Raw genomic sequence first — 13,787 nt, forward strand, 5'->3', positions numbered from 1 at the left:
CTCTGCAGTCTATTACACCTACAGGCCAGTGACACTCTTTCAATGATGAGGATGTACACATCTTGGATAGGGAGGAACGCTGGTTGAGCGCGGAGTCAAGGAGGCCATTTACGTGAAAGGGAAAGACCATCTCCGAATCGAGGAGGGGCCTAAGGGTACATTGTAACACACCCAATAAAAAAGATTCTAGTCTGACCAACCGTCTCAGCCGTGGCAAAAGATGAGAGTCAATAAATTCTAAAAGATAATTTATTGACAAATAATCAAAGATAAAAGATAAAACAGTCCAGTGTCCATTTATGAATCAATAAAACACACAGTCCCAAGGCCAGAGCCAGCTATGCACACTGCCAGTTGCACTCCACGTGTTGCTTCAACAGGGTTAGAAGTTGTCCTCTGAGACCCACCACCCTGCAAGCATAGCCAGTGGCCGTCCGACTGGGGTCTGGTGTATGGGCCTCCCTGCTGCTGCGGAGTCGGGGCGGTCTGCTTCTCCCCACCGCAGGAAAAGGGTAACACCACCTGGGTCTGGGTGCAGTTTCCCCTCCAGGGCAAGGGTACCTAGACCCGGGCTTAGAGTACGCTTGGGGAGGTGATTGGTGTACAGTGTCTCTATGTCTGTCTCCACGTTGGGTGAGTGTTGACAATTGTATATGAGAGCATGAGGGTGGAATAGATGTTTGTATCTGTGTGTGCTGTTTGTCTGTGTCTATATGTCAGGTTGGGTATCAGACGCCACCTCTCTGGGGACATCTCAGGCCCTCCAAGGTTGGAGCCCATCTCCCCCCACCACTTCCCTGCCGGTGGCGGACGCCCTCAGACATCGGTGCGTTGGTGTTCTCTGTGTCCGGGGGTGGCGCCCAGGTACCCACCGGCTCACTCCTTGGCGGCTGCTTATGGGGCTGGAGCCTGGGGCTCGCTCGGGCCACTTTGGGGATGGGGTGCCCTCGCTCATGGCCCGGGGCTCGGCCACTCAGGCACAGCTGGCTGCCGGCGGAGCTCACGGCACGTCACTGCAACCCCCCTGGCTTCTGCTCGCGGCTGCTGATGACCCCTCATCTGGACTCTCCTCAGCTCTTTCTGGATAGTGGCGCGGCTGCCCCTCTGTTGTCTTCCTTGGTCTCTTGTTCTGGGGGCCTCTGGATGTCTGGAGTCTTGATCTCCTCCATACCTGCTTCATGCCCTGGAGGTCGGGGCAGTGGCCCCCACACCTCTAGCAGATCATTACATGAAGGAACCTTTAAAACAAGCGCGTCCATCTCACAGGTCACACGGGTGATCACACACACAAACTACACCCTTTTGGCTCTACCTCAAAGCACACTGTGCGCTGTCGATCTCACATGCTGCACAATAATGTTTAATATTTACTATTTACTGTCATATTCCCATATATCATTGTGATCTTGTTATTACTCTCGTTTCTTCTGCTTGCTTTCTTTTTCTTTCTCACAGGTGATCCAGGTGATCGATATATGTATTTTTGTGTGCTTATTTTGTTGGTTTTTGTTTTTTGCCCTTTTTCCCCGTCCCTCTTGTCAGGTTTTTTCTTTCCCTCTTTCTTTCTCCATGTTCTCTCCTCCAGTCAAGTCTGTCCCGTATTCAGCAAGTGAAAATAAAATAAACAATAAAAGTTGAATCAAATGGACCATTACGGCAAGGCTGGGATGGTAAAGTAATCCGTTGGGCATCTTTCTTCGTCTTTAGACAATAATTCTGATGGCAAAAGAACCAAACGGGACAGGTTAAAAAAAAAAAAGAAGAAGTTGTCCTCTGAGACAGCCAGTGGTCACTCCAGCCTCTGCAACTCTGCTGCTTTAGGCTGTGGCATATAATAGGCCTGGCCTGCACAGAGAGACAAATGACACATTCACTATAGAATTCATAGCACAAAACCCATCCATCCCAAACATACCAGATTTCATCACATTACATACCTGCACAGAGAGACAAAATGACACAGTAGTGTTTGTAGTGTGGCTATAAGTAGACCAGTGTATCAGTGCAATCAAGTACACCTGCCTCTAATTAGTCCAACCCATTCCAGCCATTGGCTCACCAAAATGTGACACACACACAACCACTCCCAACCAGTGCAACTCAACACAATAATATGGAGCTGAATTAACACAGGCACATTAGTCTACCATGTTACAACATCTTTCGCCATCTTACAATGCTGTGATGCAGCCATTCCCCAACTCTCTGTGAATGGTACTCATGGCCATTGATCAGTGGTCTTTGATCAGTGGGTTTGGTCAGTGGTTGTTGATGAATGGGTCATGAGAATTTGCATAATTAAGATTAAGGAGCTGACCTCCCAGCCCATTGTTCCTTCAGTGGGCTGGTTCAGTCACTATGCAAATGTACTGTTTATAAGATTGGGGAAACCTGCAGTCAGCTGAGACTGAAGAAGTCACTTGGATGAGTGACAAAACGTTTCTTCCACAAAACGCTACGTTCAGATGAACAGAATCAACTTTTGGAGAGACCAAAGGTACCACACAGACTATGCAAATTTCATGGAGAACATGTGGTGATGCAGAGAAAATGCCGGAGAAAGAACTCTGTAATACTCCTGTTTGGTATATTCCCCACCATGGGGTACACCACCCTCAAAAGCCCGGCAAAATATGCGTAGTCTTTGACTGCTCTGCACAATATGAAGACACCTCGCTGAAAATGCACCTGCTTACAGGGCCTGACCTCACAAACACTTTGGTGGGAGTGCTTCGTAGGTTCAGGAAGGGCTTCACTGCTGTAATGTGCGACGTCAAACAAATGTTTCACCAGTTCCATGTAACACCAAAACCAGGACTACTTTGGTGCTGCTTCTTCTGGCTGTGCCAACTTTGGTTTAAAACATCTAGCCACGCAAGGTGAGAGAAAGTTCACTCCAAACACTGTGAGGTTCATTCAAAGGAACTTTTATGTAGATGATGGACTTGTAAGTGTTATGTCAGAAGCAGAAGCCATAAAATTAGTCAAAGAACTGTGTAGAGAACTGTGTAGCACAGGTAAACTAAGATTACACAAGTTCATATCAAACAGTGAAAATGTGATAAAGTCATTGCCGAGAGAAAAGTGTACAGAAAGATTTAAGGACTTAGATCTGGCACTTGGAGAGCCATTAATGGGAAGGGCACTTGGTGTTCAGTGGTGCGTTTCTGCTGATGAGTTTCTGTTAGGTTTTTGTATTGTTGATTGTCATTTATGCTTAGAAATATCTACTTATATATTCTTAGAGTTTTATAATTAGGTGTAGATTGGTAGAGGTTTGATCCTTAATAGTCTGCAAACTTTGTGTGCATTCCAGAGCACTCTGGGAGCATGGGAGAGGTCGTACCTTGTCTTATTGTTTTATGGTAGGATAAACGTATCTATATCTGTTTTAGGCTAAGTGCCTTTTGTTTAGATGAACTGCTGGACTTCCAGGCCAGCAGGTTTAGGGAAGTCTTTATGGGTCACACTCTGACCCACACACACCACACACACACACACACACACACACTTACAAAACCACAGGCAAGGTACTCTTTGTGTGTATGTAGACGTCATATGTAAATGAACCTATGTATATTATGTAACCTCAATAAAAGAGCAGCGTTACGGGGAGCGGACGAGAGTAACTGGGGTCAAGCGAAGGAACGGCGTTTGTTCAGTTCTCTCCGTGCACGTAAAACATAAAGAACTTTGCCTACTCGTGTCTTGCTTTGCTGTGTAATTACATTGTCTTCAACGTTCCAGCGAATCGGTTTAAGCTACAAACCTATCAGTTTCCGTTCAGAATAACTGTAAAAGAGCACCCAACGACAAGAAGACGAATCCTGCGCACAATAGCATCAGTGTATGACCCACTGGGATTTGTGGCACCCTTCATCCTAAGAGGAAAGCAAATCAGTTATGTCAAGAGAAAGTTGGATGGGGCGAGCCACTCTCAGATGATCTCCGCACACAGTGGGAATCCTGGCTCCTAGATCTTCAAAACCTAACCTGTCAAAGGTGAAAGTTCAAAGATGTGTCCTACCTGCAAACACAGACATTGCACAATGTGAATTACACCATTTTTCAGACGCTAGTGTGACAGGCTACAGACAGTGTAGTTATTTAAGAACAGTAACATCCAAAGGGGATATTCATTGTGCCTTAGTCTTGGGAAAGGCACATGTAGCCCCAACCAAGGTCACTACTGTTCCTAGACTTGAACTAACGGCTGCAGTAGTTGCAGCAAGAACAAGTGTAAGGTTAAGAAATGAGCTGGAGATAAGTGATCTTGAAGAGCACTTCAGGATAGATTCCACGGTAGTGTTGGGGAATGTGAACAATGATGCAAAGAGATTTCACGTGTTTGTGGCAAATAGGATTCAAAGGATAAGGTCACTCACAGACCCACGACAGTGGCATCAAGTACCATCTGAAAGTAATTGTGTAGACCATGCATCAATAGGACTCTGTGTCCAACAGCTGCTCAACTCTAACTGCTTTAAAGGTCCAGAGTTTTTGTGGCAAAGCGAGCTACCCATTGAAAATGACGAGTTTACTGAAGTCAAGCCCAACGATCCAGAGCTGAAACAGTAGATGTGTCCAACACCAAAGTAGAAGAAAGGAGAAGAATACTAGACCGTCTCACCAAATTCTCAGACTGGAGAAGAGCTGTTAAAGCTATTGGTTGTCTACAGAAATTTGTGAAAGATTTCAAAGGACTCACACAAACAAAAGGTGAAAACACAAGTCAGACAAAAGGCGGAACTGTTCATAATAAAACTTGCACAGGAAAACACATTCAGCAAAGAATTTAAGGACTTAACTAGAGGAAAGGACATTCAACTGAAGGACAAGACACACAAGCTGTACAGCCTAAGTCCATTTGTTGATGAGCAGGGAGGACGTTTAACAAGAGCAACTCTGCACCCATATATCAAACATCCTGCAATTATTCCCAATTCAAGTCATGTGTCGTCTTTACTTATTAAACACTATCAGCAGTAGCAGTCTCTAATGTTGCCAGCTTTTGAGGAACAGAGTTTATAAATAACTCTCCTTGTAAACAACAAGGAGGACAGATAAAGATGCCACCAGGCACTTCCAGATTCTCAAAGTCACAGTCTCTGATGGTGCACACACACAAACACACCACATAGGAGGGTGAGAGGGGTCGGGGGGTCAATCCTGAGGGTCCAGCAGCACAATTTTGTTACTTTTTACACATTTTTTTGTCTCTTCCATTGTCCTCATCATCATCATCCCGTTTTCTCTTCTTCTGTCCTGCTTCTGTGTCAGCTGAAGTAGAGGGTGATGACACCGTGTCTTCATTTTCATTATCCTCACTTTCGGAGGTGGTGTCTGACGGTTCGTTGCCTGAGTTGAGGAACCTCAATCGCTTCCTGTTCATCTCGTTACTGTCGCCATTATTATTTTCCTCTCTTTGGCGCCTCCTGGAGCCAAAGAGATCGCTTTCATCAGCTCCCTCTCTTGGAGGGCTCCCGGATTCCTGAGGTTCTGGGATGACAGGTATTAACTCTGGGACCTCATCCTCAGATTCGCTTTCAAGGTCGCTTTCATTTTCAGCGCCAGAATCAATGTCACTTTCCCAGACCCACCACATGTCATCAGCAAACTGATCTTCTTCCCGGGGCAGATTAATGCCCACATTTACTGCCGGTAGATAAAGACCTTGATGGTCCCAGTGATCTTCAGCTAAACCGGCCAGGTTGTTTTCCATGTCAGCTGCTGGAACAGGTAGTGCTTCATTGTCCCAGGGACCTTCTGCTCCTACTGCTGGATTTAATCCTATGCCAGCTGCTTGCAGAGCTAGGTCCACTCGTGCAATATCATCAATATTTCCAAGCCCCAGAGTATTATAAAAAATTTCAATCGCAGTTTCCAGGCTGAACTCATTGAACAACCCACGCATGATAGTATCCCGGAGCAAACTCATCTCTGGACCTACTGCAGCGTAATGTTCAAAGCGCTCCACTAAATGGAGCAGCGGGCGAAATCTTAGCTGCACATCTAGAAACAGAGAAATATTTTATATTTAACACTCATGATGAGAGAACAGTCCACAAATTCCAGTTATGCAATATTGGTGCACCTGAAAACTAAGTGCTAAAAACTACATAGGTGAGGTTACTATTGCATGCACTGCAGTTGTGATGAACTTATTAGCTTTGAATATCAGCTTTTCCTCAGGCCACAGTCACTATTATAAAATACTACAAAACTGCTTAATTTTCATAAAGATCATAAGGTTATTTCTTTCATTTTACAAAACAATTCAATCTCAAATTTAAGCTGAAAATAGCATGCAGCACCAGCATTTAAATAAGCCCGTGAAACATCCCTGCTTAGACAAAAACATGTATATTCTCCAATCCCCCATAGGCGGTCAGGAAACAGTTGATGTACCGGGAGAAACACCGCACCAAACGGAGGTATCTAGACTGTGTGACCGAGGCCTTTACGAGCATGTGTTGTAACAAACTGTCAGATAATACATCAGAAAATTGAAATGAGATGTTCTTACTTTGGTTAGCGCCGTTGATCTCACCGTCTCCGCTATCCATTTTAAAAATGGTTTAAATCCACTGGACTGGAGGAAAGTGATCAGTAAGCTGCAAACTTAAACTGGCTGTTTACAATTTTGACTATCGTTAAAATAGCTGAAAAGTTTAAAAACGTTTTCTGCTGTAGCTGAGAGACAGTAATCTGTGCTGCAAGAAACGCTGCTAAATGTTTTTTTTTACAGAGCGTAGTCATGGATACACGGGGTTCTCACGCTGATTCGTGAAGTCATACGTCGGATTCCAATGTGACGTCATGCTGCGAACGTGGATATATATCTATATATCTATATATATATAGATATATATATATATCTATATATATATGTATATGTGTGTGTGTGTGTGTTGGCCATGCGGTGGTTGGAGGAGTTAAAAAACTTGGAAGTGGCATTAGGAATATATTAAAATTGCCTTTTAACTTGTGATTCATGCATTGAATGACTGTCAGGTTAGTCTTGATCATTTCAAAGTATGACTGCCCCTCTGTATCATTGTACCATTGTCTTACACTTTTTTAAAATAGTTTTTAGAGTTTTCTGCATATCAAGACTTCCAAGTATGATGTCACAGATAGCAACAAGTTCAAAAGTCGTAATATTTTGGGGATGTTATCTGAGGTTATTGTAAAATTTGTCAATCTGCTTTCTGAAGGTTTCAAGCTTTCTCTTTTTTTTCATTTCCAGCTAGCTGTTTTCACACAGGAGATCCTGTGGACATATTGAATTTCCTTTTTATGTTATCTTAGTGACTTATTAGTTGAAGTAGAGTTCATACTGTGGGCTTTTGGGACATTCACAGCATTCAGTCATTATTATAGTTAGAGATATCTGTATGTAAGTAAGTAAGTAAAATGTATTTATATAGCGCGTTTCACAGATACAAAATCACAAAGTGCTTTACAACACAGGAAATGGAAATATAAAACAATATAACAGTAAATAAAACAGCAAATAAAACAAAGTAAAACTATAAAACTATAAAAACAGCATGAGAGGAAATTAATCAAATGCTTTCTAAATAAAATGTCTTCAGCTGTTTTTAAAAGAATCAATGGAGTCCGTGCAGCGTAGAGACAGTGGAAGAGAATTCCACAACCGTGGTGCCACAGTCTGAAAGGCCCGATCACCACGAGTTTTAAAACGAGTGCGCGGTACCACCAGCAGTCTCTGATCTAATGACCTTAAAGCCCAAGAAGATGAATGTGGTTTCAGCAGGTCAGATAAATATTGAGGAGCTTGACCATGTAGGGCCCTAACGGTTAGAACAAAAATTATAAATGACATATGTATGTATCTTTGTAACTTCTCTGTTGGCAATGATGTTTTTATGTGTGTGAGATTTACTTTCTTCACTTTCTTGGTGAATGAATCCATCTTTGTTCCAACTTTTACCTTCCCCTTGACTGAGTTGTTTGCGTTGCCTTTTGCCTTCACATGTATGACTCGCAGCCTGACAACAAACTTAGATTTGTGAACTTTGTGTCATGACCTCTAGAACTGTAAGTATTGGGCCTTCTTTTTCTAACCTAGTTGTCCCCTTTAAAATAAATTTGTGAGTCACTGTCATAATTCAAATGAGTGTTGTTCTTGCTCTCTCAGTGTCGCTGGTTAACTTTATAATTTTTTAATGTAAATCTGCAAAATACAAAATATAAGATTACAGGTTGAATAGTAGTATCTTAGCTTCTCACAGTTATTTATCTAGTACTGCATCACATTCTGATCAAATTACTGCCACAAGCTAAATGTCCACATTCTCACCTGTAGATTTAAAGATCTGGAAGAAATTAAGCATCAGTTAAAGTCTTGCACCTCTCTACTTCACCCCATCCCAACAAAACTATTTAAACTGTATCTCATTGTTTACAAATCATTTAGTAAATATTATCAACAGCTCTCTACAGCCCTGCATTTTCCCTGTGTCTCTCACATGTGCAGTAATCACACTACTGCTTAATAAAATGGAATTAACACCAAAGAAAGGGACACAGAGAGTGACAAAACTTAACTCAAGGGACACAAGACCCTTGGCAGACAGGACTGAATCATGGGCCTCTGTTTTCTGGGTGGGCACGCTGTTGTCACCGGGATGTGTGACCTCAGATCTTCAGTACTCTTGGACAGGTGGCCAACATTAGGGGAAGACAAGAAGCAGGAGTGCTTTCAAGACACCTTAACCTGAGATCAGAGAGCTCAGAATTTCAAAAAACATCTGAAACAGCTCAGGTTTGGAAAGAAAGCTTTCCATGTTAGGTGTTATGAATAACTATTATTTAAGCATTTCAGTGGGTTTTACATGACATATATTGCTAGCCCTGAGATAAATGGGCAGTCTGCTAAGTGTACCCTGCCTTTGTTCTGTGGCAGCTGGACAGAGAAAAGCAGTTGTTTAGTCATCAACCATATCTTTGGGTGTAGACTAACATCCTAATTTCCAAAGGAAATCTGAACAGCAAAAACAGGTAGTTTGAATGTGAAAATATCCATAAGAATAGAGTAACACATTTAAGAGGAAAACAATACCACTAGGAAGTTGAGGTTACTGGCAAATTCAGCTGACATTCCAACAAATCTATCACTCGAATGTTAATTTACAATTAAAAGTATTCATACATTTTAACACATATTAAGTCTTTCATATTTGGTCTTTAAAGTGCAGATTCCAAGCAGAAGCTGCAGAAATGTGTATAAAGGAGGAGTGTTTAATAGTGACATTACACTTAGTGTGGGACATTGGGCTGTTTGGATCAAGTAATGACCTGAACCAAAGCTTGATTGTTGAACAGTTTTATTCATTATTGCATTATGAAACATATGTGTCCTAGATAATTGTTTGTCATTAAAGTGGAGCTTAAAGTTTAATGGGAGAGCCACCCCTGCTCCCCATGGTAACTGTAGCCAAGCTAAAAAGCAGCCAACAAACAGGCAGCCTACACAGTCACAGATGTGCTCCCAAGCTAGAAGCTCCACCTGCGTTCATTGCAACCTAAACATTATAAAGTTCCCTAAAGTAACTCACTAAGCCTAACAGGGGATAGGTACTCCTGCCTGAACTGACCACCACAGATGCAACCCAGCCACAAAGTAAAATCAAATGCACCTAGCTCCTAAAGTAACCTGCCTACACCAACCTGACATTTCTCCTCCCTAAGCTGGATGAATGTAAGTTAAATGACTACAAACATAAAAACCACTGGCTTCCAGACACTGTGATTGTCACTTACAGAGATGATATCAACAGATAATGACGGAACAAGAGAAGTACAGAGAAAGATTGCAAATGCTTGAAGAAGACAACGCATATCCGCAGAGCAAGAAGCTGCTGCAATGTCACAACGTCTCCTAGAGGAAAAGGAGGAAACTGAGCGCAAGTTAAAGAGAAAAAGAGAAAGCAGCTGTGATAAAGAGACAACAAGAGGAAAGTGCTGCAAGGAGAAGGTCAGTTGAAGACTTAAGAAGAGAAATTGAAAGATTGGAAATCTGAAGGGATTCAAAGCAGCACAGGCAAAACTACAGGTTTATGAGGAAGACTATGCTTCAGTAAAGCAAGAAAGAGTCACACTAAACCCTGCAAACTTACAGGTAACAGAGTCAAGAATAATGCTAATCAACCCTCACAAGAAGAGAGTTAAACGTCACTTACGAGAGTACAGGTGAGCTTATAAAGGTTTGGCAGAACTTATGTCAGCTAATAGACTACCTGTTCCAGAGCCTTCTGTATTTAGTGAGGATCCACTTAAGTTTAAGCATTGGAAAGCATCTTTTCAGACTCTAATAAAGAGAAAGAACATTTGAATTGAATTCAAACTCCTGCTCCTCACATACAAGGTCTTAAATGATCAGGCCCTGTCTTATCTTAACGACCTTATAGTGCCATATCATCCATTAGAGCACTTCGCTCTCACACTGCAGGCTTACTTGTTGGTCCTAGAGTATTTAAAAGTAGAATGGGAGGCAGAGCTTCAGTTTTCAGGCCTCTCTTCTGTGGAACCAGCTTCCAGTTTGGATTCGTGAGACAGACACTATCTCTACTTTTAAGATTAGGCTTAAAACTTTCCTTTTTGCTACAGCATATAGTTAGGGCTGGACCAGGTGACCCTGAATCCTCCCTTAGTTATGCTGCAATAGACGTAGGCTGCTGGGGGATTCCATGATGTATGAGTTTTTCCTTTTCAGTCACCTTTCTCACTCACTATGTGTTAATAGACCTCTCTGCATTGAATCGTACATGTTATTAATCTTGGTCTCTCTTCCACAGCATGTCTTCTCTCCTGTCTTCCTTCTCTCACCCCAACCGGTCGCAGCATCGACCAAGTGTGTTTGCTTTGGAACTGTGTCTTCATTCCACCTACTTCACATACAAGGTCAGTTCTACAGGCAGAAACATGGGTGTGCCATGGGCCCAGTTTCACCCATCATGGCCATTGTACATGGAAGAAGTGGAAAAGTCACCGGAAGTGACATCTCACATTGTCACTTCTGGTATGATGGCGCCTGTGTTTGGCTCTGCCGCTGCCGGGTGCAGTTTGTCACGCTCTACTACTGTTGTGTTGTTTTTTTGCTCTACTGTTCTCACTCAGTTTTAATGATGTATTTGCTGCCCTGGTGTATGATCGCCTGGCTTTGCTATCCATCGATCCTCTATGATGCCACACGATGTCTCGTCGTCCTCTGGCATTTTCCACCCTCTTCCATTAGCTGGATCCTCATCAGGCGATTTCAGTGGTCCCTCTAGACCACGGAGAAGGAGAGGGAGAAGAGGAGGTATTCAGGTAAAGCTCAGGCTTTACTGGCGGCGTGGTTTGGCTGGTAAGCGACGTCGAGCGTGCGTTGTCTCCTGTGTCCAGAAAAGCTCCATGGAGGGGGACTTGTTTCCACGGCCTTGTTGGATACGCTGGCCCAGCTCTTTGAGACCTTGCCACCTTAGGAGGGTTTATCCAGACTCTCTGCGGGCTGGCTTTTTCTTCCCTCGGTGAGTGGATTCTACGAGCGTGACGGCTCGAACCTGTGTATTTACGTCCCTTAACTCGAGCCTCTGCAAATAATGAGGCTTCTAGCTCACTGAATATGGCGCTTTTTAACGCTCGATCTCTGTCTAATAAATCATTCTTGTTGAATGATTTTATATTATCTAAAAAACTGGATTTTTATTCTTGACTGAGACCTGGCAGCGAGATGTAGACTACTCGTCACTTATTGAACTCTGCCCGGATGGCTATACTTTTATTACCAGCCTCGGTGTCTGGTCGGGGTGGTGGGCTTGCCGTGGCTTTCCAGGACCGTTTCTCCTGCCGCTTCGTGAAAACTGGACATTTCCGTTCGTTGAGCTGCAGCTGCTAAAATTGGTAACAAGGATCCTTTCTACTGTGCTGTGGTGTATCATCACCTGCATATAACAGGTTATTTTTATCGGAGCTCAGTGACTTCTTATCCGCTACTATGAAGCTGTCTAGGGTGCTTATAGTTGGGGACTTTAACATACACGTTGATGATGACTCCGAGCCATTCGCCAGAGACTTTATGAACATTATGGATTCTTTCATTTGACTCAGCATGTGTCCGGTCCTACACACAGGAAAGGTCACACACTGGACCTTGTTTTTCTTTCGGTCTAAATATTGATTTTATTTGCTCTGGGGACATTTTATTTCTGATCACTATGTTATTGTTTTAACTTGTCTTTTAATGAGCCTTTGTCCCCCGTTAGACGGATGGTTAGCTCTCGCATCTTAAACTCCTCCACAGCGGAGAAATTTGTGGATGCTTTTAACTTACAGCTATCTCCTCAAAATGGTGTTGATTTCTCACCCAGTCTTTTTAATAATTATGCCTTTCTATTTTAGATGAAATTTGTCCTGTTAAGACGAGGAGTGTTTCTGCCTCCAAATCTCCTCCTTGGCTAAATGACAGTATCGTTGTCTAAACGTGATTGTCGTAAAGCGGAGCGCAGGTGGAGGAAACTCATCTAAATGTTCACCTCCTCTCTTTAAGGACCTTTTAGCTTCTTTTATAATGCGATCAGAGATGCGAGGGCTGCCCATTTCTCACACTTGGTTACAAAGAGCAGAGGCAATCCTAAGGTGCTATTCAACACCATTAGTGACATTGTACTCCTGCTCTGCCTGCGGGCCCTATTTTTTCTAACGAGGACTGTGAAATTTCTCTCTTTCTGCTTGCAAAAATTCATAACGTGAGAATGAATTTTACACACTCAGCACCTTTATCTCAATCTCTACCCCATCTCGGCCCATTATCTTTGATACTTTCTCTCCTGTTTCACTACCTGAGTTGGTAAAATTAGTGAATTCAGTGGAAAGCATCCTCCTGTTCACTTGACATTGTACCTGCATCATTATTCAAATGTCTTCCAGTCTATTGGCCCATGTGTGCTCACTTTAATCAACTCTTCACTGGCATCTGGTATAGTTCCGGTTTATTTTAAAACGCTGCTATTCTCCACTTTAAAAAAACCTCAACTAGACCCTTCTCTTTGGAGCAGTATGACCTATCTCTAAATTACCGTTAATTGCTAAGCTTCTAGAAAAGGTTGTGGCTAAGCAACTTATGGCAGCTCTAGATAAACATGGCATTTACGATAAGTTTCAGTCCGGTTTTCGTCGATTTCACTCCACGGAGACAGCTCTTCTTAGGGTCTCAAGTGATATCTTGATGAATAATGATGCAGGAAAATGCTCTGTTCTACTCATGTTGGACCTCACATCAGCTTTCGACACAGTTGACCATCACATCCTCATTGAAAGGCTGAAAAATTGGGTTGGTGTATCTGGAACTGCATTAGAGTGGTTCTCCTCTTATCTCCATCACCGATCCTTTTCTGTGGCAGTCTCCGATTTTAGATCATCCTCTACCTCCCTTACTTATGGTGTCCTCAAGGGTCAGTTTTGGGGCCTTTATTGTTTTTAATATATCTTCTCCCCTCCAGCATATAATGGGCTCTTTTGAGGACATTTCTTATCACTGTTATGCTGATGATATTCAGTTGTACGTTTCTTTTATGCCCGGATTTATCTAAGCTTCAGCGTCTGAATGATTGCTTAGATTTGATCAAACGTTGGATGGCTGCAAATTTCCTCCAACTCAACGAGGGGAAAACCGAAGTCCTCGTATGCGCCCCTGATAGATTTTTTGCAGATAGTGAAAGCCCTTGGTCCTCTCTCACTCTATGTTAAATCCTCTATCAGGAATTTAGGTGTCACCTTTG

The 13,787-nt window shown here is 42.9% G+C and overlaps 1 protein-coding gene across 1 annotated transcript; it reads right to left on the bottom strand.

Annotated features, from left to right (window-relative positions):
- Positions 1-1,789: 1,789 nt before the first annotated feature.
- Positions 1,790-6,818, bottom strand: LOC109199000 (uncharacterized). Its single transcript, XM_019354342.2, has 3 exons — positions 6,527-6,818; positions 5,329-6,012; positions 1,790-1,845 (listed from the first exon to the last, which is right to left on the bottom strand). Exons 1-3 carry the CDS (start codon positions 6,564-6,566, stop codon positions 1,790-1,792), a joined length of 780 nt encoding a protein of 259 aa, XP_019209887.1. The 5' UTR covers positions 6,567-6,818.
- Between the last annotated feature and the right edge of the window lie 6,969 nt (positions 6,819-13,787).

The sequence above is a fragment of the Oreochromis niloticus genome, unplaced genomic scaffold, assembly GCF_001858045.2.
Source record: "Oreochromis niloticus isolate F11D_XX unplaced genomic scaffold, O_niloticus_UMD_NMBU tig00007875_pilon, whole genome shotgun sequence".
In the NCBI taxonomy this organism is placed as follows: Eukaryota; Metazoa; Chordata; class Actinopteri; order Cichliformes; family Cichlidae; genus Oreochromis; species Oreochromis niloticus.

Coding starts and splice junctions, on each gene's coding strand:
- LOC109199000 (XM_019354342.2), bottom strand. CDS start 6,566: ATGGATAGCGGAGACGGTGAGATCAACGGCGCTAACCAAA. Junction 6,013..6,526: donor GATCAACGGCGCTAACCAAA/GTAAGAACATCT, acceptor CTCTGTTTCTAG/ATGTGCAGCTAAGATTTCGC. Junction 1,846..5,328: donor GTCAGACACCACCTCCGAAA/GTGAGGATAATG, acceptor CTCTCTGTGCAG/GCCAGGCCTATTATATGCCA.